Source organism: Oncorhynchus clarkii, chromosome 5 (genome assembly GCF_045791955.1).
Source record: "Oncorhynchus clarkii lewisi isolate Uvic-CL-2024 chromosome 5, UVic_Ocla_1.0, whole genome shotgun sequence".
NCBI classification, from domain to species: domain Eukaryota; kingdom Metazoa; phylum Chordata; class Actinopteri; order Salmoniformes; family Salmonidae; genus Oncorhynchus; species Oncorhynchus clarkii.
In genome coordinates this window covers 88,812,684-88,838,973 of record NC_092151.1, presented here as the reverse complement: position 1 = coordinate 88,838,973, position 26,290 = coordinate 88,812,684, and the positions used below count along the sequence as shown (strand labels likewise).

Here is a 26,290-nt window from a genome sequence, read left to right as displayed (position 1 = left end):
AGTACAGTAGGGAACACTACAGTAGAGAAAACTACAGTAGAGAACACTACAGTAGGGAACAGTAGAGTAGGGAACACTACAGTAGGGAACACTACAGTAGGGAACACTACAGTAGGGAAGAGAAAATTAGGGAACAGTACAGTAGGGAACAGTACAGTAGGGAACACTACAGTAGGGATCAGTACAATAGGGATTAGTACAATAGGGAACACTACAGTAGGGAACACTACAGTAGGGTACACTACAGTAGGGAACAATACAGTAGGGAACAGTACAGTAGTGATCAGTACAATAGGGATTAGCACAATAGGGAACACTACAGTAGGGAACACTACAGTAGGGTACACTACAGTAGGGAACAATACAGTAGGGAACAGTACAGTAGGAAACAGTACAGTAGGGTCAGTACAGTAGAGAAGAGAACAGTACAGTAGGGTCAGTACAGTAGGGAACATTACAGTAGGGAACACTACAGTAGGGATCAGTACAATAGGGATTAGTACAATAGGGATCAGTACAATAGGGATCAGTACAATAGGGAACACTACAGTAGGGAACACTACAGTAGGGTACACTACAGTAGGGAACAATACAGTAGGGTACACTACAGTAGGGTACACTACAGTAGGGAACAACACAGTAGGGAACAGTACAGTAGGGAACAGTACAGTAGAGAACACTACAGTAGGGAACACTACAGTAGGGAACACTACAGTAGGGTCAGTACAGTAGAGAAGAGAACAGTACAGTAGGGTCAGTACAGTAGGGAACACTACAGTAGGGAACACTACAGTAGGGAACATGACAGTAGGGAACACTACAGTAGGGAACACTACAGTAGGGAAGAGAAAATTAGGGAACAGTACAGTAGGGAACAGTACAGTAGGGAACACTACAGTAGGGACCACTACAGTAGGGACCACTACAGTAGGGAACAGTACAGTAGGGAACAGTACAGTGGGGTCAGTACAGTAGAGAAGAGAACAGTACAGTAGGGTCAGTACAGTAGGGTGAGTACAGTAGGGTCAGCATAGTAGGGTCAGTACAGTAGGGTCAGTACAGTAGGGTACAGTAGGGAACACTACAGTAGGGAACATGACAGTAGGGACCAGTACAGTAGGGTACACTACAGTAGGGAACACTACAGTAGGGAACACTACAGTAGGGAAGAGAAAATTAGGGAACAGTACAGTAGGGAACACTACAGTAGGGACCACTACAGTAGGGGACAGTACAGTAGGGAACAGTACAGTAGGGAACAGTACAGTGGGGTCAGTACAGTAGGGACCACTACAGTAGGGACCACTACAGTAGGGAACAGCACAGTAGGGAACAGTACAGTGGGGTCAGTACAGTAGAGAAGAGAACAGTACAGTAGGGTCAGTACAGTAGGGTGAGTACAGTAGGGTCAGCATAGTAGGGTCAGTACAGTAGGGTCAGTACAGTAGGGTACACTACAGTAGGGAACACTACAGTAGGGAACACTACAGTAGGGAACACTACAGTAGGGAAGAGAAAATTAGGGAACAGTACAGTAGGGAACACTACAGTAGGGCACACTACAGTAGGGAACACTACAGTAGGGAACACTACAGTAGGGAACACTACAGTAGGGAACAGTACAGTAGGGAACAGTACAGTAGGGAAGACTACAGTAGGGAAGACTACAGTAGGGAACACTACAGTAGGGAAGACTACAGTAGGGAAGACTACAGTAGGGAACAGTACAGTAGGGAAGACTACAGTAGGGAAGACTACAGTAGGGTACACTACAGTAGGGTACACTACAGTAGGGAACAGGACAGTAGGGTACACTACAGTAGGGAAGACTACAGTAGGGAACAGTACAGTAGGGAACAGTACAGTAGGGAACACTACAGTAGGGAACACTACAGTAGGGAACAGTACAGTAGGGAACACTACAGTGGGGAACACTACAGTGGGGAACACTACAGTGGGGAACACTACAGTGGGGAACACTACAGTAGGGAACAGTACAGTAGGGAAGACTACAGTAGGGAACAGTACAGTAGGGAAGACTACAGTAGGGAAGACTACAGTAGGGAACAGTACAGAAGGGAAGACTACAGTAGGGAACACTACAGTAGGGAACACTACAGTAGGGAGGACTACAGTAGGGAACACTACAGTATGGAAGACTACAGTAGGGATCAGTACAGTAGGGAACACTACAGTAGGGTACACTACAGTAGGGACAAGTACAGTAGGGAAGACTACAGTAGGGAACACTACAGTACCATCCCTTGGTCCACCGGGACGGTCTAAGGACTGTCAAAAGCCTCTTCACCTGTCTGTCAGTCTGTACAAAAGAGGACTGTATAGTACTTTTCATCTCCCGGTCTGTCTTGTACATAATCATAAAATATTAAATGTCCCTTGGTGTTAAGGACCACGTTGTTGTGAAGAATATTGTGAAATGTTTAACAGTGTAAGAACTGTACCTATTGATTCCCATGTGAACACATGCATCACATTTACCACCACGTAACAAACAGCAAGAAGTCATTCATTCTCAGTAATTAACACCCTCAGGAGACCAGACCAAAACAATCACTACTGTATGTAATATTAGGGGAATATTGTTTGAGTTTTAGAAACTAGACGGAGGAGAAGCAGAGTGTTAACAGTCACTGTCTCACTGAGAGGACAGGAATGGAGAGAGAGAGTAGCATTCTGGAACTGGGACAAAGACGAAACAAAACAAACCGCTCAGCTCCCAGCTCTCCCTCCCCTGGGATTTAGTCTGCCTCTCTCTCTCCACCCTGTCCCCGTCCTTTCCTGCCTGCTACTATCCACCACTAGCATTCCCTGCTTCCCTCCCAGGCATCAAACAACAGTTTACCACTGCTAAATGATCAACTGTCATCTCCACACTCATTGTTGTTAAATGCCTTTATGTTTATGTAAAGTTGTTTCTGAAATTAATATTTCATGTTTGTGTGCAGATTGTTGTTTTTTTTCTCTCACTGCTAATCATTAAAAGGTTGATATTTTCTTTCTCCCAGTGTAAGAATCAAAAACAACACAGTGTCAGTCAGTCTAGCAGGAGAGGGCTGATACCCTGAAGACCGCCAGGCAGGGAGAAGTTGATTCTGCTGTTCGCTGAGTTCTGAAGATCAGCGTTTAGAGGAGAACGGTTACAAATACTGCTTAATGAGAGGGTGGGACGCAGAAAGATGTTCTGTTTCACAATAGAATTACAATTATGTTGTTTTAGCCACAAGTTAGAATTTAAAAAACGTGTCTTGATTTGTTTTGGAAGGAAATTACATAGTTAAGTGACAACAAAAAAAATTATTAAAATTGACTATTAATTTTTTTTAAACTTTTTGACAGAAAAAAATCCTAAATAATCACATTTAGGCAACAATCACAATATGAGGTAGTAAAAACAGAAGCCCAAACAAGCCACAGAACAACCTCAACACAGACAGACAGAGGAGGCTAGCTGGTGCAGTAACATCTCATCAGGCATCCAGCAGCACTAATGATCTCCGTCAGACTAATTAGCCATTATATTGTAACGACACGCACCCTGCTCTACAGGTGATAACCCTCTTTGGCAGTGACATGTTTTACTGTAAAGTCACAATGACTACCAGCAGATGAAAGGGACCGAATCCCCAAATGCGTCCAATTAACTATAGCATTGTGTATATATATATATATATATATATAGAGAGAGAGAGAGAGAGACAGAGACAGAGAGAGAGATGTGTGTGTGTGTGTGTGTATATATATATATAATATGACATTTGTAATGTCTTTATTGTTTTGAAACTTCTGTATGTGTAATGTTTACTGTTCATTTTTATTGTTTATTTCACTTTTGTATATTATCTACCTCACTTGCTTTGGCAATGTTAACACATGTTTCCCATGCCAATAAAGCCCCTTGAATTGAATTGAATTGAGAGAGAGAGAGCGAGAGAGCGAGAGAGAGAGAGAGAGAGAGAGAGAGAGAGAGAGAAAGAAAGAGAGGAGGAGAGAGAGAGGAGGAGAGAGAGGAGGAGAGAGAGAGAGTGAGAGAGAGAAGAGAGAGAGAGAAGAGATAGAGAGAGGAGGAGAGAGAGAGAGAGAGGAGGAGAGAGAGAAGAGAGAAAGAGGGAGAGAGAGTGAGAGAAAGAAAGAGAGAGAGAGAGAGAGAGAGAGAAGAGAGAGTGAGAGAAAGAAAGAGAGAGAGAGAAGAGAGAGGAGAGAAGAGAGAGAGGAGAGAAGAGAGAAAGAAAGAGAGAGAGAGAGAAGAGAAGAGAGAGAGGAGAGAAGAGAGAGGAGAGAAGAGAGAGAGAAGAGAGAAGAGAGAGAGGAGAGAAGAGATAGAGAGAGAGGAGAGAGGAGAGAAGAGAGAGGAGAGAAGAGAGAGAGAAGAAAGAAGAGAGAGAGGAGAGAGAGGAGAGAAGAGAGAGAGAGAGAGGAGAGAGAGAGAGAGAGAGGAGAGAAGAGAGAGAGAGAGGAGAGAGAAGAGAGAGAAGAGAGAGAGAGAGGGGAGAGAAGAGAGAGGAGAGAAGAGAGAGAGAGAGAGGAGAGAAGAGAGAGGAGAGAATAGAGAGAGAGAGGAGAGAAGAGAGAGAGAGAGAAGAGAGAGAGGAGAGGAGAGAAGAGAGAGAGAGAGAGAGAGGAGAGAAGAGAGAGATAGAGAGAGAGAGAAAGAGAGAGAGAGAGAAAGAAAGAGAGGAGGAGAGAGAGAGGAGGAGAGAGAGGAGGAGAGAGAGAGGAGGAGAGAGAGGAGGAGAGAGAGGAGGAGAGAGAGAGTGAGAGAGAGAAGAGAGAGAGAGAAGAGAGAGTGAGAGAAAGAAAGAGAGAGAGAGAGAGAGAAGAGAGAGGAGAGAAGAGAGAGAGGAGAGAAGAGAGAGTGAGAGAAAGAAAGAGAGAGAGAGAGAAGAGAGAGGAGAGAAGAGAGAGAGGAGAGAAGAGAGAGAGGAGAGAAGAGAGAGAGAAGAGAGAAGAGAGAGAGGAGAGAGAGAGAGAGGAGAGAAGAGAGGAGAGAGAAGAGAGAGAAGAGAGAGGAGAGAAGAGAGAGAGAAGAAAGAAGAGAGAGAGGAGAGAAGAGAGAGAGAGAGAGAGAGAGAGAGAGAGAGAGAGAGAGAGAGAGAGAGGAGAGAAGAGAGAGGAGAGAAGAGAGAGAGAGAGAGGAGAGAAGAGAGAGGAGAGAAGAGAGAGAGAGAGGAGAGAAGAGAGAGAGAGAGAGAGAGAGAGAGAGAGAGAGAGAGAAGAGAGAGAGGAGAGGAGAGAAGAGAGAGAGAGAGAGAGAGGAGAGAAGAGAGAGAGAGAGAAGAGAGAGAAGAGAGAGAGAGGGGAGAGAAGAGAGAGGAGAGAAGAGAGAGAGAGAGAGAAAGAAAGAGAGGAGGAGAGAGAGAGGAGGAGAGAGAGGAGGAGAGAGAGAGGAGAGAGAGGAGGAGAGAGAGGAGGAGAGAGAGAGAGTGAGAGAGAGAAGAGAGAGAGAGAAGAGATAGAGAGAGGAGGAGAGAGAGAGAGAGAGGAGGAGAGAGAGAAGAGAGAAAGAGGGAGAGAGAGTGAGAGAAAGAAAGAGAGAGAGAGAGAGAAGAGAGAGCGAGAGAAAGAAAGAGAGAGAGAGAGAAGAGAGAGGAGAGAAGAGAGAGAGGAGAGAAGAGAGAGAGGAGAGAAAAGAGAGTGAGAGAAAGAAAGAGAGAGAGAAGAGAGAGGAGAGAAGAGAGAGAGGAGAGATGAGAGAGGAGAGAAGAGAGAGAAGAGAGAACAGAGAGAGGAGAGAAGAGAGAGAGAGAGAGAGAGAGAAGAGATAGAGAGAGAGGAGAGAGAAGAGAGAGAAGAGAGAGGAGAGAAGAGAGAGAGAAGAAAGAAGAGAGAGAGGAGAGAAGAGAGAGAGAGAGAGGAGAGAAGAGAGAGAGAGAGGAGAGAGGAGAGAAGAGAGAGAGAAGAGAGAGAGAGAAGAGAGAGAGAGAGGAGAGAAGAGAGAGGAGAGAAGAGAGAGGAGAGAAGAGAGAGAGAGAGAGGAGAGAAGAGAGAGGAGAGAAGAGAGAGAGAGAGGAGAGAGAGAGAGAGAGAGAGAGAGAGAGGAGAGAAGAGAGAGAGAGAGAGAAGAGAGAGAGGAGAGGAGAGAGAGGAGAGAAGAGAGAGAGAGAGAGGAGAGAAGAGAGAGGAGAGAAGAGAGAGGAGAGAAGAGAGAGAGAGAGAGGAGAGAAGAGAGAGGAGAGAGGAGAGAAGAGAGAGGAGAGAAGAGAGAGAGAGAGGAGAGAAGAGAGAGAGAGAGAGAGAGGAGAGAAGAGAGAGAGGAGAGAAGAGAGAGGAGAGAAGAGAGAGGCTGGGAGAGGGAAGAAGGAAGAGGAAAGAAACCCTAAATAAACCCTGAGTTATGATAGTAATAACGTAATAAAGCAGAGGCCTTTCCCGTATAGCTGTGATCTTTTCAATTTACATCAAGGGAGGATGGCTCTGAATGAAAGGCGTGGGTCCGAGGAGCGGCAGGCCGGCCGGCAGCCACACAGGGCAGGCACGGGGGCTCATTAAACCGGCACAGCCTCCCCATAACAAGGACTGAAGTGGCTAGCGTAAAGAGCACGGGTTCACAGGTCAGACCGGGAACAGATCTCTATTTAAACGCAGCAACTGGAGACGGTAATTAGCAGGTGCAGTAGTGATCTCTGTCTCTCAGTAAAGGATGAAACTAGCTACTGAAGATGGGAGAGTAACTGGATCATCCTAGAGACGCTGGGCTGTGGGCTAGGGTAGTTCACACACACACACACACACACACACACACACACACACACACACACACACACACACACACGTCATGTAACACCATTGTGAAGTTTTTCTGATTGAACCGGTCTTCTCCCAGCGTGTGATCATGTGATGACAAATATACACAGACAAATGTAATGGATAATTAAACAAACAAACACTTAATTATATACAAAATAAAAAACAATCTGCTATATAATAGCTTTTTGGCAAAACACTCAACATTGATTAACTTCAGAATATCCAATGAACAATTTGTAAATCAATTTACACACGAGTACAAAGAGTTCAATTTTCAAACATGAAGAAAGAAAACCGTTTCAAGTGTGCAGTTTAGTAAAACGCCATGTCCTTCAGCTCTCCTACTTCTCCCTGTCCAGACTGTCCCTAACAGCGTCTACAGTAGTGTTATTTAGAGAAACACAGACTAGTTTCATCAGTAGCTAGTCTCATCCAGACTATCTCTAGCAGCGTCTACAGTAGTGTTATTTAGAGAAACAGACTAGTTTCATCAGTAGCTAGTCTCATCCAGACTGTCCCTAACAGCGTCTACAGTAGTGTTATTTAGAGAAACAGACTAGTTTCATCAGTAGCTAGTCTCATCCAGACTGTCCCTAACAGCGTCTACAGTAGTGTTATTTAGAGAAACACAGACTAGTTTCATCAGTAGCTAGTCTCATCCTGACTGTCCCTAACAGCGTCTACAGTAGTGTTATTTAGAGAAACACAGACTAGTTTCATCATCATAAGGACACCAGGAGAACCCAGTACAGCTGTCATGGATAACGAGGCTTGGCTGGTAAGCTTTGCTGCCTGCGTCCTCTAGACACATGGGAATTAACATCAACTAGCATCGTCTCATAGCAGACTGTCAAACCACGCGCTGTACTGCTCAGGCACTGACTGTCTTGACGACTTTTACACTGGCAAAAGATACAGCACGGCTAATTGTTACTGAGCAATATTTATCTACAACATCAGTTAAAACATACACTGTATGACTCCCCTAGCTAAAACCCAGGCCTTTTGACAGGTTAAAACCCAGCAGCCTTTTGACAGGCTAAAACCCAGCAGCCATTTGACAGGCTAAAACCCAGCAGCCATTTGACAGGCTAAAACCCAGCAGCCATTTGACAGGCTAAAACCCAGCAGCCATTTTACAGGTTAAAACCCAGCAGCCATTTGACAGGCTAAAACCCAGCAGCCATTTTACAGGTTAAAACCCAGCAGCCATTTGACAGGCTAAAACCCAGCAGCCATTTGACAGGCTAAAACCCAGCAGCCATTTGACAGGCTAAAACCCAGCAGCATTTTTACAGGCTAAAACCCAGCAGCATTTTTACAGGCTAAACGTGTGTAAAGAAATGTATAACGAAAGTAGGTGTTTGGCTGAAATATAATTAAGCATTTCACAACTATTTTAAACTAGACAGCAGTGATTGGAGTGGATAGAGGAGCTAAACCCCCAGCAGTAATTCAACACAGAAAATAATCTTTACGATAATTATATAAAATGTATATACACAATTAATGATGACAGCAAGAATGAATGCTCCAAAATTTTTCAAATCAAACACACCCTACAAAATTATCACCAGAGCATATAAAACTCCCCAAATCATGACCCTGATACTGCTGCTGCTGCGGTAGAAAGTTGAGATTTCTCTTCTAAAAGAAAAATACAGTTTTGTTAAGATTCTGTCCAGGGAAAGGAGGCCGTGGGGACGCAATTAAAGAACTACAAAGAAAAAATAAATAGTTATGAACATTTCCAGCTTTCTTTTGATGTGCTGCAGCCCGAATTGTACACATATATACTCACGCACAAGGACGTGTGTACACACACACACACACACACACACACACACACACACACACACACACACACACACACACACACACACACACACACACACACACACACACCTTGTTCATATTTCAAACTTTAAATTTAAAAAAAATAATATCTGACACATAATACTCAATATAAAACTATTCTTAAGGGTGCTGAACTCTATTTAACCGGTGTAATAAAAACTAACGTCATTCAAGACAAACGGACTACAAACTGCTTGTATATTTCTATCCATAATCTTTATTTTAATTACCCATTTTCTCTAGTTGCAAAGCAAACCAATGACTTCCAAAGCCATCAGTCTCAACCTCTGATTTAAGATGAGAGGACTGAGAGGGTAGGTTTTAATATCAAGCATGGTTCCTGTTGCTGCTGAGATGTGTAGCTAGCAGTCCCACGGGAGAACAAACAAAGCCTCTGATACCTACAGCCCATAATGAGCAGGAATATAGATCCATCGGCATTTTACTACCTGCAGTGAAATAAGCACATCAAACAGATGATTTTGTGTGTCATTATGCATTCGTGTGTGTGTGTGTGTGTGTGTGTGTGTGTGTGTGTGTGTGTGCTTTCATGTGTTCCCGTGTGTGTGTGTTTTCATTTGAACTAATAGGGATATCTCATGGTGGATGCTACTCCCTGGAGTGGGGCTACTTTGTCAGGCTGACCCTGTATAGCAGGCTCCAGGATGAGCTGGGAGTTTTGCATACATAATTAAACATATCTAAATGTTCCCCCTGGGTCTAATACAGAGAGGACAAGAGCACCAACACAGAGAGACCGACATGTCTTCCCTGGGTCGAATACAGAGAGACCGACATGTCTTCCCTGGGTCGAATACAGAGAGACCAACATGTCCTCCCTGGGTCTAATACAGAGAGGACCAGAGCACCAACACAGAGAGACCGACATGTCTTCCCTGGGTCTAATACAGAGACCAACATGTCCTCCCTGGGTCTAATACAGAGAGACCGACATGTCTTCCCTGGGTCTAATACAGAGAGACCAACATGTCCTCCCTGGGTCTAATACAGAGAGGACAAGAGCACCAACACAGAGAGACCGACATGTCCTCCCTGGGTCTAATACAGAGAGGACCAGAGCACCAACACAGAGAGACCGACATGTCTTCCCTGGGTCTAATACAGAGAGACCAACATGTCCTCCCTGGGTCTAATACAGAGAGACCAACATGTCCTCCCTGGGTCTAATACAGAGAGGACCAGAGCACCAACACAGAGAGACCGACATGTCCTACCTGGGTCTAATACAGAGAGACCAACATGTCCTCCCTGGGTCTAATACAGAGAGACCAACATGTCCTCCCTGGGTCTAATACAGAGAGACCAACATGTCCTCCCTGGGTCTAATACAGAGAGACCAACATGTCCTCCCTGGGTCTAATACAGAGAGACCAACATGTCCTCCCTGGGTCTAATACAGAGAGACCAACATGTCCTCCCTGGGTCTAATACAGAGAGACCAACATGTCCTCCCTGGGTCTAATACAGAGAGACCAACATGTCCTCCCTGGGTCTAATACAGAGAGACCAACATGTCCTACCTGGGTCTAATACAGAGAGACCAACATGTCCTCCCTGGGTCTAATACAGAGAGACCAACATGTCCTCCCTGGGTCTAATACAGAGAGACCAACATGTCCTCCCTGGGTCTAATACAGAGAGGACCAGAGCACCAACACAGAGAGAGCGACAGAGAGAGAGCGACAGAGAGAGAGCGACAGAGAGAGAGCGACAGAGAGAGAGCGACAGAGAGAGAGCGACAGAGAGAGAGCGACACAGAGAGAGCGACACAGAGAGAGCGACAGAGAGAGAGCGACACAGAGAGACCGACAGAGAGAGAGCGACAGAGAGAGAGCGACACAGAGAGACCGACAGAGAGAGAGCGACAGAGAGAGAGCGACACAGAGAGACCGACAGAGAGAGAGCGACAGAGAGAGAGCGACACAGAGAGACCGACAGAGAGAGAGCGACAGAGAGAGAGCGACACAGAGAGACCGACAGAGAGAGAGCGACCGACAGAGAGAGAGCGACAGAGAGAGAGCGACACAGAGAGACCGACAGAGAGAGAGCGACAGAGAGAGAGCGACACAGAGAGACCGACAGAGAGAGAGCGACACAGAGAGACCAACACAGAGAGAGAGCGACACAGAGAGAGCGACAGAGAGAGAGCGACACAGAGAGACCGACAGAGAGAGAGCGACAGAGAGAGAGCGACACAGAGAGACCGACAGAGAGAGAGCGACAGAGAGAGAGCGACACAGAGAGACCGACAGAGAGAGAGCGACAGAGAGAGAGCGACACAGAGAGACCGACAGAGAGAGAGCGACAGAGAGAGAGCGACACAGAGAGACCGACAGAGAGAGAGCGACAGAGAGAGACCGACAGAGAGAGAGCGACAGAGAGAGAGCGACACAGAGAGACCGACAGAGAGAGAGCGACAGAGAGAGAGCGACAGAGAGAGAGCGACAGCTCCAGATCGAGGGAGGGAGGGAGAGGGGCACAAATTACAAATAAAATGCATGATTCATGATCAGATCGTAATACAAATGGTTACCTGGCGATAACCTTCCTTTTTTAACTCATCATGTTCATTAGGCTTCGTTAATAAGAGCAGCCCAGTACAGTACAGCTCTTACTGTACAAACCAATCACAGAGGCAGTTGGCTTATAGATAGGGAAGTGATGCAGCTGTTTCACAGTGGGAATGGGTTGCTGGAGGTGAAACACACACACCTGGCCCTCCTCTGTCTTCAGAGTATAGACAGCTGTGGCTTATTGTGGACGAAGCAGAAACATGTAAGTAGAGAAATCTTTCTCCTGATTTACATGTCAGCTTGGCGTGTTGAGTGATGATCATTCACCGTCTACAGGACTCGGTGTGACTGTTAGTGAGACAGGAGAGTACATTCCTCTGTCTGGGTGTGTGTGTGTTGGAAGTTAACAAATGAAGTAGAGGGAGAGAGGTGTGTGTGCGTGTGTGTGTGTGTGTGTGTAGCAACGTTGGGTGCCGATGATGTTGTTTTCTGTGAATGTCGGACGCTGAACTTCCAATTAAAGCTGTGGGATTTGATTAACAGTGCCACGTGATCTTTGAACACACACACACACACACACACACACACACACACACCTCTCTCCCTCTACTTCATTTGTTAACTTCCAACCGCAATCTTAAAATACAACAAGGAGGTGTGTGCACTGGGTAAACTTCCCACCTTGATTGGGAACACAGACAATCAAATATAGGAATGGTAGAAATGTAAGGAACAGTGTGTCAACAAAGCAGCGAGCGGGGAAGGAGAACAGAGGGAATTACACTGCGATCTGAAAGAGTTGCGTCTGGAAAGGAACACGCTCTCAAATCCTCCCTCAAATGTGTCTGGAAAGGAACACGCTCTCAAATCCTCCCTCAAATGTGTCTGGAAAGGAACACGCTCTCAAATCCTCCCTCAAATGTGTCTGGAAAGGAACACGCTCTCAAATCCTCCCTCAAATGTGTCTGGAAAGGAACACGCTCTCAAATCCTCCCTCAAATGTGTCTGGAAAGGAACACGCTCTCAAATCCTCCCTCAAATGTGTCTGGAAAGGAACACGCTCTCAAATCCTCCCTCAAATGTGTAAAACACACTAAAAGAAAAACAATTTATTTATTTTTAAATCCTCTAGTTTTTGATATGAAATCATTCAAACATTGTCTGTCTTCAGAATTAATGTCTGCCTAATTTGCTATTCTTGGATACTTTTAATGACTAGCAGGGTAAACAACCACACTGCACCCCAATTAATACCGTATCTGTATACCACACTGTAGGAGAAGTCTGAAAAAGGATATAAACACAATAAATAATGAAAGCACGTTGATCTTCAGAACAGCACAGTGGTTTTAATAAAACGCACAGAGACCTCAGAGTCCTATATTAGTAGCATCTGTAGAAGAGTGTCTGAAACTTTCCTTAGCGTAAGAACCTATAAACCTTTTCAGACCATCGCCACAAATTAACAGAAATACACAATTTAACTCAAATCAATGGCACTAACGAACACATATTAAGAGCAAATCGTTTTTTCTTTAACAAATAATAAAATAACTATTTAACATTATACTACATTATAAAAATTATTTATTTCCTTCTAGAAATGTGCTTGATATCCAGACAATAACCCAGATTATGGCTAGGAAAGTCAAATAATAAAATAACTATTTAACATTATACTACATTTATAACCCAGATTATGGCTAGGAAAGTCAGAGTACATTGTTATATCAGCTGCATGATATTTTCATTCAATTTCAATACTCAACAAGAAAAATGAGGCATTGATGCAGATGTTTAATGTTTTGTTCAGTAACATTTGTCTGTCATATTTTTATTTAATCAAAAGTTCATTTAATTCAACCAAAATAATCAACAGGAATAGACTTATTTTTAGAAAATCACAAGTCAAACAAAAAATGACTTATGTGAAATAGTATATTTACTAGCACTGTCAGAAGTGAACATTCCCAGTGTGCGTAGCAGGACACATTTAGAAGAAAAACAATAAGCCCAGGACCTTCAACTCTGTCTCCTCTTACGTCTCCAATACAAACAAGGCAGAAATCATTCTCAGAAGATTACACACATCCTTTTTTCACCCTTTTACCAATTATTCTCTCTATTTGTAAATCTTTCGCTTTGTCCACCAAGCGGAAGCGCTACTGGCGAGGTAGCATTTCTAATAGTCAATAAATCTGAAATATTATGTGTGAAATTGAGGGAAAAAGCCATTAAGGGCTGGGCAGCAGAGGGGGCAGCGGAGGGGCCCTGTCTGGGAGTGGGCCGAGTAACTAAGGAAGTCTGTGACCCCTGACCCCTCCAGAGCCGGGCCAGTGGTCAGCTGGAGCCGTAATGGACGCCACATGCACGTAGTCTCTCCGCAGCCGCAATTAGGTACATACATACTCCAAAGAAAGAGTTTGGCTTCAATCAATATCAGAGAGAACTGCTTTCTTTCTTTACATGAAACACACACATCCCCCCCCCCCCCCCCCCCAAACAAGGTTGGCCCCTGGCTCTATTTTACTATGCTTGGTTTTTATGGATGGAGAGGCGTTGCACTTTCTGAATAGGGATAAATAGAAAACTCTCCCTATCTGAATCGTAGATAAGGCTGAGGTGAAAGGAGATGAAGGTTATTAAGTCAACTACCCCTGATATGTCCTATTAACAGTATCACAAACCACGTTTCTTCTGCCAGTAAAGTCATACCTTATAAAAATAAATCACGACACCTGTGATGGAAACAGGACGTTTCAGTACAGTTTTATAATGATGCAGACAGATCATTTGTTTGTGCGACATGGTGGGATCTTTTTGTGTCAGTAAAATTAATTATGTGAGAAATGGTGGTGGAAACGCAAATATTAATATAATAACCATCATATGGAAGTAAGCTTGGAGTCCCGCGATAATATGATGGGTGATGCTCCCACTAGGACTCAGGAAACCATGCAGTTTATTAGGCTACAGATGAAATAAGTTACGATGAACTTCACAGGGTGGTGAAAGTGTACAGTGATGAGCTTGATGCTCCTTTCTAATAAATATTGAAGATCGATGCTTGATTGCCATTTAACAAATAAAAATATTCTCCCTCTTATCCATAATAATCTCAGCATGTAGACGAGTCTACCCACACTGTATTTACAAGCTGTTGGCCAGAGTAGGGCACATTTGCTATTTAACACAATCATATTTTTTGTGACAAAACTAATCGGTAGACTTGAAAATGCGATGGAAACACATTTTTATTCGACACATGAAAACGGAAGTTTAAAAAAAAGAGTACATTTTATGTGCACTGTCATCACACACTGATTTTTATCTGCAACAAGTCTATATTTATCTGCAACAAGTCTATATTTATCCACAACAAGTCTATATTTATCCGCAACAAGTCTATATTTATCCACAACAAGTCTATATTTATCCACAACAAGTCTATATTTATCCACAACAAGTCTATATTTATCCACAACAAGTCTATATTTATCCACAACAAGTCTATATTTATCCACAACAAGTCTATATTTATCCACAACAAGTCTATATTTATCCACAACAAGTCTATATTTATCCACAACAAGTCTATATTTATCCACAACAAGTCTATATTTATCCGCAACAAGTCTATATTTATCCACAACAAGTCTATATTTATCCACAACAAGTCTATATTTATCCACAACAAGTCTATATTTATCCACAACAAGTCTATATTTATCCACAACAAGTCTATATTTATCCACAACAAGTCTATATTTATCCACAACAAGTCTATATTTATCCGCAACAAGTCTATATTTATCCACAACAAGTCTATATTTATCCACAACAAGTCTATATTTATCCACAACAAGTCTATATTTATCCACAACAAGTCTATATTTATCCACAACAAGTCTATATTTATCCACAACAAGTCTATATTTATCCGCAACAAGTTTATTTTCTTTATACAGATTTTGGAATATTCGCATGATACTCTGTCGCCAAATGAATGGAAACCTAGCTAATGTAATTTCTCTACATTCTTCTCTTAAATGGATGGAAACCTAGCCAATGTAATTTCTCTACATTCTTCTCTTAAATGGATGGAAACCTAGCCAATGTAATTTCTCTACATTCTTCTCCTAAATGAATGGAAACCTAGCTAATGTAATTTCTCTACATTCTTCTCTTAAATGGATGGAAACCTAGCTAATGTAATTTCTCTACATTCTTCTCCTAAATGGATGGAAACCTAGCTAATGTAATTTCTCTACATTCTTCTCTTAAATGGATGGAAACCTAGCCAATGTAATTTCTCTACATTCTTCTCTTAAATGGATGGAAACCTAGCAAATGTAATTTCTCTACATTCTTCTCTTAAATGGATGGAAACCTAGCTAATGTAATTTCTCTACATTCTTCTCTTAAATGAATGGAAACCTAGCTAATGTAATTTCTCTACATTCTTCTCCTAAATGAATGGAAACCTAGCTAATGTAATTTCTCTACATTCTTCTCTTAAATGGATGGAAACCTAGCTAATGTAATTTCTCTACATTCTTCTCCTAAATGAATGGAAACCTAGCTAATGTAATTTCTCTACATTCTTCTCCTAAATGGATGGAAACCTAGCTAATGTAATTTCTCTACATTCTTCTCCTAAATGGATGGAAACCTAGCTAATGTAATTTCTCTACATTCTTCTCCTAAATTAATGGAAACCTAGCTAATGTAATTTCTCTACATTCTTCTCCTAAATGGATGGAAACCTAGCTAATGTAATTTCTCTACATTCTTCTCCTAAATGAATGGAAACCTAGCTAATGTAATTTCTCAACATTCTTCTCCTAAATGAATGGAAACCTAGCTAATGTAATTTCTCTACATTCTTCTCCTAAATGGATGGAAACCTAGCTAATGTAATTTCTCTACATTCTTCTCCTAAATGGATGGAAACCTAGCTAATGTAATTTCTCTACATTCTTCTCCTAAATGAATGGAAACCTAGCTAATGTAATTTCTCTACATTCTTCTCCTAAATGGATGGAAACCTAGCTAATGTAATTTCTCTACATTCTTCTCCTAAATGGATGGAAACCTAGCTAATGTAATTTCTCTACATTCTTCTCCTAAATGGATGGAAACCTAGCTAATGTAATTTCTCTACATTCTTCTCCTAAATGGATGGAAACCTAGCTAATGTAATTTCTCTACATTCTTCTCCTAAATGGATGGAAACCTAGCTAATGTAATTTCTCTACATTCTTCTCCTAAATGAATGGAAACCTAGCTAATGTAATTTCTCTACATTCTTCTTCTAAATGCTTACAGTGAACTGCTGTTGATGGGTTTAACCTATGCAGTCACTGCAGTACTAAGCCCTTGTATTTATCAGGACGCGAGTCAATGAGACATATACACTAAGTTCTATGCATAGTCCCTTTACCCCTACCTACATGTACACATGACCTGGACTGACCTGTACCCATCACCCCACCTACATGTACATATTACCTGGACCGACCTGTACCCATCACCCCTACCTACATGTACAAATGACCTGGACTGACCTGTACCCATCACCCTACCTACAAATGACCTGGACTGACCTGTACTCATCACCCTACCTACATGTACAAATTATTTGGACTGACCTGTACCCATCACCCTACCTACATGTACAAATGACCTGGACTGACCTGTACCCATCACCCTACCTACATGTACAAATGACCTGTACCCATCACCCTACCTACAAATGACCTGGACTGACCTGTACTCATCACCCTACCTACATGTACAAATTATTTGGACTGACCTGTACCCATCACCCTACCTACATTTACAAATGACCTGGACTGACCTGTACCCATCACCCTACCTACATGTACATATTACCTGGACTGACCTGTACCCATCACCCTACCTACATTTACAAATGACCTGGACTGACCTGTACCCATCACCCTACCTACATTTACAAATGACCTGGACTGACCTGTACCCATCACCCTACCTACATGTACATATTACCTGGACTGACCTGTACCCATCACCCTACCTACATTTACAAATGACCTGGACTGACCTGTACCCATCACCCTACCTACATGTACAAATGACCTGGACTGACCTGTACCCATCACCCTACCTACATGTACAAATGACCTGGACTGACCTGTACCCATCACCCTACCTACATCACCCTACATATTACCTGGACTGACCTGTACCCATCACCCTACCTACATGCACATATTACCTGGACTGACCTGTACCCATCACCCCTACCTACATGTACATATGACCTGGAACCGTACCCATCACCCTACCTACATGTACATATTACCTGGACCAGTACCCATCACCCCACCTACATGTACAAATGACCTGGACTGACCTGTACCCATCACCCTACCTACATGTACATATTACCTGGAATGACCTGTACCCATCACCCCACCTACATGTACATATGACCTGGAACCGTACCCATCACCCTACCTACATGTACATATTACCTGGACCAGTACCCCTCACCCTACCTACATGTACATATGACCTGGAACCGTACCCATCACCCTACCTACATGTACATATGACCTGGAACCGTACCCATCACCCCACCTACATGTACATATGACCTGGAACCGTACCCATCACCCCACCTACATGTACATATGACCTGGACCAGTACCCATCACCCTACCTACATGTACATATGACCTGGAACCGTACCCATCACCCTACCTACATGTACATATTACCTGGACTGACCTGTACCCATCACCCTACCTACATGTACATATGACCTGGACCAGTACCCCTCACCCTACCTACATGTACATATGACCTGGAACCGTACCCATCACCCTACCTACATGTACATATGACCTGGAACCGTACCCATCACCCCACCTACATGTACATATGACCTGGAACCGTACCCATCACCCCACCTACATGTACATATGACCTGGACCAGTACCCATCACCCTACCTACATGTACATATGACCTGGAACCGTACCCATCACCCTACCTACATGTACATATTACCTGGACTGACCTGTACCCATCACCCTACCTACATGTACATATGACCTGGACCAGTACCCATCACCCTACCTACATGTACATATGACCTGGACCAGTACCCATCACCCTACCTACATGTACATATTACCTGGACTGACCTGTACCCATCACCCTACCTACATGTACATATTACCTGGACTGACCTGTACCCATCACCCTACCTACATGTACATATGACCTGGAACCGTACCCATCACCCCACCTACATGTACATATGACCTGGAACCGTACCCATCACCCCACCTACATGTACATATGACCTGGAACCGTACCCATCACCCTACCTACATGTACATATGACCTGGAACCGTATACAGCCTCTTTATTGTGATTTTATTGTGTTCATTTTTACTTTAGTTTATTTGGTAAATACTTTCTTAACTCTTTCTTGAACTGCACTGTTGGTTAAGGGCTTGTAAGTGAGCCTTTCACTGTAAGGTCTACACTGTTGGTTAAGGGCTTGTAAGTGAGCCTTTCACACTAAGGTCTGTTGTATTCGGCGCATGTGACAAAGTTTGATTTGATTTAATTTTGATTTGAAGTTTGTCTATTATAATTCTAGCTGTCCTAAGTTATAATGACAGTTCTATAAAGTCAATATCAAGCAGTCAGTGAACAGTTTCTTATTGTGAGATTAAAAGTGACAGTTTTAATTAAGGCTTCTGTTCCCCTGCAGTGGGTTCTGAAGAACTGAGCAATGCCTCTCAACCAATCTCACTGTATGTAAACACAAATATCAGATGCCATGTGACACATCCTTCTAACTAACAAGAAAACTAACAAGGGGCCAGGAATTCCCCACAATTAATACCTGCTATTTTCCTGATTCACCTACCTCACCCCTAGCGATAAGATAGCAGGAGAAAGAGAGGGATAATTAGCCGAAGTAAATATGTGATAGCACTATGGTGTAATAGGGGACAGGTCTTGTTTCAGGTGATTCGCCGTGAGTGTGTTCTGTGATTAGTCGTAGGGAAATGACGAGCTCTGAGCCACCACTTCATTTAGCAGATGACAAACACAAAGGGTTTTCTCTGTTGCCTGTCAGATTCAAAAGAGCCAGCTCCCTTTTGTGACAAACTCAGTTTGCTGTTTAATTTAGGAATGAAGTCCCTGGGCAGAGAGAGAGAGAGAGAGACAGAGAGAGAGAGACAGAGACAGAGACAGAGACAGAGACAGAGACAGAGAGAGACAGAGACAGAGACAGAGACAGAGACAGAGAGAGAGACAGAGAGAGAGAGAGAGAGAGAGAGAGAGAGAGAGAGAGAGAGAGAGAGAGAGAGAGAGAGAGACAGAGAGAGAGAGACAGAGACAGAGAGAGAGAGACAAAGACAGAGAGGGGCGGGCTGCTGCACAGTCAGAGAGGCGGTCGTACTGTAGGTAAAGGTACACTGCCTCAAGAGGAGTATTAAGTCCCCCCAAGAGAGGAACGAAACAAACAGCCTCCTGTGTGATTCAAACGGAGGGATGACAGGCGCGCGTGTGTGACCCTGGTTTCCTGTTGCTCGGACCAGTGTCAGCGCTACATTAATTAAAGAGAGGGAGCTGGCAGGTGGCTACTGAGGCACCACTGGTAATTGGCCCCCTTATTCTCGGTCTCACTTGCTCCCTCTGCTTCCCTCTCCCTCTCACAAACCCCCAGTCTCTCCTCCTATCCCTCATCCCTCTCTACCTCCGTTTCAAACCCACAGTCTTTTTCGCTCTGTCGTTTCCCGGAGACGTGCCACTGGGCCGAGACGTGGCACTGGGCAGGCAGAAAAGCAGTCTTTGAGGAATAATGATTAAAATAGAGGGAGAGATGTTTCCACAGATCTGATGGCTAATGACTGATGGCTGCCCGACTTTCAGTGCGTGTGTGTGTGTGTGTGTGTGTATGCGCGTGTGCGTGCGTGCGTGTCTCGTCTGAATATTTTGAAATGAAAACGGGACGCAGCCTAAACTCCTTGGTCCTGTATAAACCTGCAGTATGTAACATATTGTGTGCTATAGCTTGGAAAATAAATGAATATGACACTGGATGACAACATGATGATGTTTGATTCCAGCATTAGGACTGTTTTCCTAAAGAAATTAAATCAGCTTCGTGTTTTTGTTTCCTTGCCACGATACTAACGAGTATTGTAATACTGGCATCTTCTGGGCCTTGTGTGTGTGTGTGTATGTGTGTGTGTGTGTGTGTGTGTGTCACAGGATTCCCCACTAGAGCCACTAATGACCAGGGGGTGAGGAAGGAAGGGTGTATGTGAGAATGTATCTATAAGAAGATAAACTACATGTTGGTGAATGAGAGAGAGAAAGAGGGCGGAGAGAGGGAGGGTGTGTGTGTATAGGAACCATTTTAAAAGCCTATGTACGAGAGGGTGTGTGTGTATAGGAACCATTTTAAAAGCCTATGTACGAGAGGGTGTGTGTATAGGAACCATTTTAAAATACTGTGCATGTGTGTGTGTATAGGAACCATTTTAAAATACTGTGCTAGTGTTTGTGTGTGTGTTAATCAAATTAAACTTTATTGATACACAGATTAGAAGGTGTTATTGCAGGTGCAGTGAAATTTTGTGTTTGTAGCTTCAACAGTACAAGAATAATACCTAGCAATTCGTTCTGAGAGGTTTTTAAACAACTAATTGACTGACGTTGGTTTACATTTCTTTTTTTTTTTATTCCATTTATTTTGTAAATATTTTTTGGGGGGGTGAGGTCAATTGGCACAGTTTCTCTAGTGATGAATCAGATCAAGCCCAAACTGTGTGGTGTAGTAGGGTGTTGTAGTTACCAACAGGCCAAAATGCTACATAGTTTAGCTCAAAAAAACTTGGTTATTAACTACAATGACCATAATCCATTGCGTGCCTACTTGTCCGGTCTGTCTTTTACGCCTTTGCGAATGAACGATCGAGGGATAGAGAGCAGTTGCTTCACGAGGTATCTCTACGTGAAAATACATGATCTAAGTTATTGATAGTTGGTATTCAGCAGTCATAAAAGTATGCCGTATTTACTCTGAAGAACTACTAAAATAGTGATTTTCTTAGCCAGCAGCTCTATCTATCTATTGAAATAACAAAGTCATTAAATAAAACAAAGGTAATATACACAACAAGTAAAGTAAATGTGAGGGATAATAAGTGATGCAGTACTGGGGCAGTCACTACCATCACGGGACTTTAATTCATAGTTTTATTCTGTGTTGTTACACCATTCAACCCACACAATGCATAGTGCATTGTCTAAACCGAAATCTGTGATTATTTTTTGTAATAATCGAACCGACATCAAAAAGCACTACTAGCAATACAAAACAATACAAACATAATCCAAAAAAGTTCAAAGAAATGAATAAATATTATATATAATGCAGTATTATATATAATGTGACTATAATGTGACTAGAATACAGTAAATCCATATGAAGTGTGTGTGTACACGTGTGTGTACGTGTGTGTGTGTGTGTGTGTACGTGTGTGTGTGTGTCTCTCTCTCTACTCACCACGTCACTGGGCAGGTTCTGCAGGTCATTCTGGGGACTCTCTAGTGTGTTGGTGTCAACGTTTAATATCACTACATCCTCCAACGACCTGCTACGCACTCTCTGAGAGAAGAAACACAGGTTGTCAGCACACATACACCACAATCCTGTTGTTACTCCCTCCTAAAACAGTTTGAAAATATACATCTCCACCTCCATGTCAGACCCAACACAAATGTATTCATGTCAGGGTTTTTAATGGACCCAGAACTCGATACAGAACAATATAATAGCCTGTATTTTTACTGTTGTTTTTATTTCTTTACCTACCTATTGTTCACCTAATACCTTTTTTACACTATTGGTTAGAGCCTGTAAGTAAGTATTTCACTGTAAGGTCTACTACACCTGTTGTATTCAGCATTTCACTGTGAGGTCTACCTACACCTGTTGTATTCAGCATTTCACTGTAAGGTCTACTACACCTGTTGTATTCAGCATTTCACTGTAAGGTCTACTACACCTGTTGTATTCAGCATTTCACTGTGAGGTATACTACACCTGTTGTATTCAGCATTTCACTGTAAGGTCTACTACAGCTGTTGTATTCAGCATTTCACTGTGAGGTCTACTACACCTGTTGTATTCAGCATTTCACTGTGAGGTCTACCTACACCTGTTGTATTCAGCATTTCACTGTAAGGTCTACTACACCTGTTGTATTCAGCATTTCACTGTAAGGTCTACTACACCTGTTGTATTCAGCATTTCACTGTGAGGTCTACTACACCTGTTGTATTCAGCATTTCACTGTAAGGTCTACTACACCTGTTGTATTCAGCATTTCACTGTAAGGTCTACTACAGCTGTTGTATTCAGCATTTCACTGTAAGGTCTACTACACCTGTTGTATTCAGCATTTTACTGTAAGGTCTACTACACCTGTTGTATTCAGCATTTCACTGTAAGGTCTACTACACCTGTAGTATTCAGCATTTTACTGTAAGGTCTACTACACCTGTTGTATTCAGCATTTTAATGTAAGGTCTACTACACCTGTTGTATTCAGCATTTTACTGTAAGGTCTACTACACCTGTTGTATTCAGCATTTCACTGTAAGGTCTACTACACCTGTTGTATTCAGCATTTCACTGTAAGGTCTACTACAGCTGTTGTATTCAGCATTTCACTGTAAGGTCTACTACACATGTTGTATTCAGCATTTTACTGTAAGGTCTACTACACCTGTTGTATTCAGCATTTCACTGTAAGGTCTACTACACCTGTAGTATTCAGCATTTTACTGTAAGGTCTACTACACCTGTTGTATTCAGCATTTTACTGTAAGGTCTACTACACCTGTTGTATTCAGCATTTTACTGTAAGGTCTACTACACCTGTTGTATTCAGCATTTTACTGTAAGGTCTACTACACCTGTTGTATTCAGCATTTCACTGTAAGGTCTACTACACCTGTAGTATTCTGCATTTTACTGTAAGGTCTACTACACCTGTTGTATTCAGCATTTTACTGTAAGGTCTACTACACCTGTTGTATTCAGCATTTTACTGTAAGGTCTACCTACACCTGTTGTAATTCAGCATTTCACTGTAAGGTCTACTACACCTGTTGTATTCAGCATTTTACTGTAAGGTCTACTACACCTGTTGTATTCAGCATTTCACTGTAAGGTCTACTACACCTGTTGTATTCAGCAATTTACTGTAAGGTCTACACTTGTTGTATTTAGCATTTTACTGTAAGGTCTACCTACACCTGTTGTATTCAGCATTTCACTGTAAGGTCTACTACACCTGTTGTATTCAGCATTTTACTGTAAGGTCTACTACACCTGTTGTATTCAGCATTTTACTGTAAGGTCTACTACACCTGTTGTATTCAGCATTTCACTGTAAGGTCTACTACACCTGTTGTATTCAGCATTTCACTGTAAGGTCTACTACACCTGTTGTATTCAGCATTTCACTGTAAGGTCTACTACACCTGTTGTATTCAGCATTTCACTGTAAGGTCTACTACACCTGTTGTATTCAGCATTTTACTGTAAGGTCTACTACACCTGTTGTATTCAGCATTTCACTGTAAGGTCTACTACACCTGTTGTATTCAGCATTTTACTGTAAGGTCTACTACACCTGTTGTATTCAGCATTTCACTGTAAGGTCTACTACACCTGTTGTATTCAGCATTTCACTGTAAGGTCTACCTACACCTGTTGTATTCAGCATTTCACTGTAAGGTCTACTACACCTGTTGTATTCAGCATTTTACTGTAAGGTCTACTACACCTGTTGTATTCAGCATTTTACTGTAAGGTCTACTACACCTGTTGTATTCGGCATTTTACTGTAAGGTCTACTACACCTGTTGTATTCGGCATTTTACTGTAAGGTCTACTACACCTGTTGTATTCAGCATTTCACTGTAAGGTCTACTACACCTGTTGTATTCGGCGCACGTGACAAATAAACTTTGATTTGATTTAATAAAAGTCACACAGACCTGTTTCATTAGCAGTAACCCACGTGTTTGTCTTACAACCAGATATAGACTGACTGACAAGTAACATTTAAAAACTACAGTCATCACAACTCCATACACACAGAAATATACACCAAAATGAGGAAAAACAAACAGAAATACACTCTGCATTAGTCTGCTGTGCTGATAGTTACAAACCATACTATTATGACTGCTGTGCTGATAGTTACAAACCATACTATTATGACTGCTGTGCTGATAGTGACAAACCATACTATTATGACTGCTGTGCTGATAGTTACAAACCATACTATTATGACTGCTGTGCTGATAGTGACAAACCATACTATTATGACTGCTGTGCTGATAGTGACAAACCATACTATTATGACTGCTGTGCTGATAGTGACAAACCATACTATTATGACTGCTGTGCTGATAGTGACAAACCATACTATTATGACTGCTGTGCTGATAGTGACAAACCATACTATTATGACTGCTGTGCTGATAGTTACAAACCATACTATTATGACTGCTGTGCTGATAGTGACAAACCATACTATTATGACTGCTGTGCTGATAGTGACAAACCATACTATTATGACTGCTGTGCTGATAGTTACAAACCATACTATTATGACTGCTGTGCTGATAGTGACAAACCATACTATTATGACTGCTGTGCTGATAGTTACAAACCATACTATTATGACTGCTGTGCTGATAGTTACAAACCATACTATTATGACTGCTGTGCTGATAGTTACAAACCATACTATTATGACTGCTGTGCTGATAGTTACAAACCATACTATTATGACTGCTGTGCTGATAGTTACAAACCATACTATTATGACTGCTGTGCTGATAGTTACAAACCATACTATTATGACTGCTGTGCTGATAGTTACAAACCATACTATTATGACTGCTGTGCTGATAGTTACAAACCATACTATTATGACTGCTGTGCTGATAGTTACAAACCATACTATTATGACTGCTGTGCTGATAGTTACAAACCATACTATTATGACTGCTGTGCTGATAGTTACAAACCATACTATTATGACTGCTGTGCTGATAGTTACAAACCATACTATTATGACTGCTGTGCTGATAGTTACAAACCATACTATTATGACTGCTGTGCTGATAGTTACAAACCATACTATTATGACTGCTGTGCTGATAGTTACAAACCATACTATTATGACTGCTGTGCTGATAGTTACAATGTGTGTGTGTGTGTGTGTGGGGGGGGGTGGATCAGGGATATGGAGGCTCTCATATACACAATCACATAGTTACGCACACACGCAAACTCCCGCACACACACAAGTAGATGAGCAAGCATACAGGCACATACACACACAGTCATATACAATATGTCACAGTGTCGGCTGAGGAGGCTTGCATGCTGATCTGGTCTAATTATGCGGTGCAGGAGAGAGGGTCTGTCACTGGCACAGTGTGTGATAAATACTGCTGCCGTCACGTACGGCACACACACACACACACACACACACACACACACACACACACACACACACACACACACACACACACATACACACCATCTGATCTGAAATCCTGCAGCCTTGAACTGTAACAGTGGGATTAAAATGGATTTGATTGAGATTTTTTTGTCAACGATCTACACAACATAGTATAGAACAAAGTGAAAGAAAAACTCGAACTTTTCTTTAAATTAATGGAAAATAAAAACCCATAATATATTTTGATTAAATAAGTATTCAACTCCAATACAACTGTTAGAATCACCTTTGTCAGTGATTACAGCTGTGAGTCTTTCTGGGTAAGTCTCTAAGAGCTTTGCACACCTGGATTGTACAATTTGTAAGATACCATTGCTAGACAGACATTTCTTGCCATAGCTTTTCGAGCCAATATAAGTCAAAACTGTACCCAGGCCACTAAGGAACAACGATCAATGACATCTTGGTAAGCAACTCCTGTGTATATTTGACCTTGTGTTTTAGCTAGCAATGCTGCTGAAAGGTGAATTTTTCTCCCAGTGTCTGTTGAAAAGCAGACTGAACC

At 42.4% G+C, this 26,290-nt stretch overlaps 1 protein-coding gene across 1 annotated transcript in view; it reads right to left on the bottom strand.

Moving 5' to 3' along the window:
- LOC139409532 (DENN domain-containing protein 1B-like) overlaps positions 1–26,290 on the bottom strand; it is a 258,068-nt gene that overhangs the window by 81,950 nt on the left and 149,828 nt on the right. Inside the window, exon 13 of the mRNA XM_071154810.1 lies at positions 21,741–21,842. Coding sequence (XP_071010911.1) covers positions 21,741–21,842 — 102 coding nt within the window. The remainder of the gene's footprint in view (positions 1–21,740; positions 21,843–26,290) is intronic.